At 39.4% G+C, this 2,657-nt stretch overlaps 1 protein-coding gene across 1 annotated transcript; it reads right to left on the minus strand.

Annotated features, from left to right (window-relative positions):
* Positions 1 to 2,244, minus strand: LOC131949446 (uncharacterized). The gene is made up of 2 exons (XM_059311352.1): positions 1,102 to 2,244; positions 1 to 124 (listed from the first exon to the last, which is right to left on the minus strand). The coding sequence occupies exons 1-2, from the start codon at positions 2,242 to 2,244 to the stop codon at positions 107 to 109; spliced, it is 1,161 nt and encodes a 386-aa protein (XP_059167335.1). The 3' UTR covers positions 1 to 106.
* Positions 2,245 to 2,657: the final 413 nt, after the last annotated feature.

Here is a 2,657-nt window from a genome sequence, read left to right on the forward strand (position 1 = left end):
GTATGGAGCCCCTGACGTCCCAGCGTTCACAAATAAATGTAGTCTTGGTCCGTGTACCGAGTGTAAGAGTGTTTTCATGTTTCTGGTAGTAGTCGTAATCTGGTTGTCAGTTTTCATCCTCTTCCTGAGAAAGTTGTAAACAAAGTTGTTGGGTGTTTATAAATAAAGAGATGCTCAAAAAAGTACAAACTCTATACAGAGAAACATAATATCTTAAACACAACGCACAGAAATATAACATTAAACCCAACGCACAGAAATATAACATTAAACACAACGCACAGAAATATAACTTTAAACACAACGCACAGAAATATAACATTAAAAACAGCGTACAAAAATATAGCACATTAAACACAACACATATAAATATACCATTTTAAACACAACACACAGAAATATTATAAAGTAAACACAAAATATAAAAAACACTGCGCACAGAAAATTAAACAAAACACCAGCAGGTATAATTTTTTAAACACTACACATAAAAATGTACCACATTAAACACAAAAACACGGAAACAACATGTTAAACACAACACACGGAAGCACTACACACACCAACTTCAACACACATAAACTACACACATGACCATTACACTAAACACAAAATCATTACATTACACACATATACTTTACACAAAACCATTACACTAAACACATAAACTACACACATAACCATTACACTACACACATAAACTACACACAAAATCATTTCACTACACACATAAACTACACACATAACCATTACACTACACACAAAATCATTTCACTACACACATATACTACACAAAAAACCATTACACTACACACATAAACTACACACAAAACCATTACACTACACACACAATCATTACACTACATACAAAACCATTACACTACACACATAACCATTACACTACACAAAACCATTACATTACACACAAAACCATTACATTACACAAAACCATTACATTACACACATAAACTACACACAAAACCATTACACTACACAAAACCATTACACTACACACATTAACTACACACATAACCATTACACTACACACACCATACATAGAAACCGAGAGAAAAAAAACCAACAAAGAAGAAACCAAGTCACCTGTTCAATGGGGATAGACAGCCTCACTTTCTTCCCCTTCGACGACAACGGCAATCCTCTACCGTCCCTCTTGACCAGGCTACTTGTTAAAGGTTTCTTTTCCTTGGGTTTTGTCTCATCGTCTACGCTAGAATCAAAACTGTCCACACTGGAACCAATGTTAAGTTTTGGAGTCGTCTCGACGGACGGCCTTGGCAGTAGCGTAACTGATGGTTTTGGAGTCAGGGTGGCTGATGGTGTAGAAGTTAGCGTACCCGACTGTTTTGGGGAGAGGATCATCGATGGTTTTGAAGAAATCGATTTCTCAGACGGCGTAGTGGAAAGTACTAAATTCGACGACTCCGATCGCTTGACGTTTTCCGTGTCTCCTAGGGAGCCTCTCGATGACGCGGCAGTCGGAGTAATCTCTTCTTCGGCGATGGGACTTTCGGTATTGTGGGGTTCGACCCCCGACGGACCGTCACCCAATGCGGGGTAGCTTTCCTCAACCAGCTCGATCGCAGATTCTTCGTCGTCGTTGATAGAAGTCTCCTCCACGCGAGATCCAATGTACTGTTTTTCTAACATCTCCACTGGCTCCTTGTCGAAAGATTCTAATCGAACCAGCGGTTCCGATTCGATTAATTTTTTATTTTCTACAATAAAATACTGTCGTATACTCGACAGCAAGTGGTTATCCGATGGTTGTCTGTTCTCCACTTTGCCAGCACCAACATCAGAGATACTGGCGTCAACATCTTCTGAACTTACGTTTCTTTTCAAAACGCTGGAGATTTCAATATCCGACTCGTCCTTGAGCTCGCTGGTTGTTGTTTTTCTTTTGGGTTTGGATCGATTGAAGATCGCTCTCACGACGAAGACTGTTAAGATGAGGGTCAGGAGAAGACCGATGATGGTGAGGACGATGAGGTAGAAGAGGAAATGCTCGTCGACACAGCGGCTGGGTAGTTGGTTTATTTTGATGGCGTCGCAAGGGTGGCACCGCGTCAGGGTGTGTTCGCGGCTGTCGATGAAGGTGTCCGGGGGGCAGGGTCTACAGGACTCCCCGTTGTTGACGTACTCATTGTAGTCGCAGAGTACGATGCCTTTGCTAGACTTGGTTCCGTTCGCATCTGAGAGTGAGAGGTGTGTCAAGATATACATAGGAGATGTATGTGAAGGTTTACTTAGAAGATGTATGTGAAGATATACATGGGAGATGTATGTGAAGATATACATGGGAGATGTATGTAAAGATATTTAGAGAAATGTATGTAAGGATTTACATATACATAGGAGATGTATGTGAAGATATACATAGAAGATGTATGTGAAGATATACATGGGAAATGTATGTGAAGATATAGATAGGCGATGTATGTGAAGATATACATGGGAAATGTATGTAAGGATTTTCATATACATAGGAGGTGTATGTGAAGATATAGATAGGCGATATATGCGAAGATATACATAGAAGATGTATGTGAAGATATACATAGGAAATGTATGTGAAGATATAGATAGTAGATGTATGTAAAGATATTTAGAGAAATGTATGTAAGGATTTACATATA

This window comes from Physella acuta, unplaced genomic scaffold (genome assembly GCF_028476545.2).
Source record: "Physella acuta isolate Inbredline_101_S28 unplaced genomic scaffold, ASM2847654v3 ptg000698l, whole genome shotgun sequence".
NCBI lineage: Eukaryota > Metazoa > Mollusca > Gastropoda > Physidae > Physella > Physella acuta.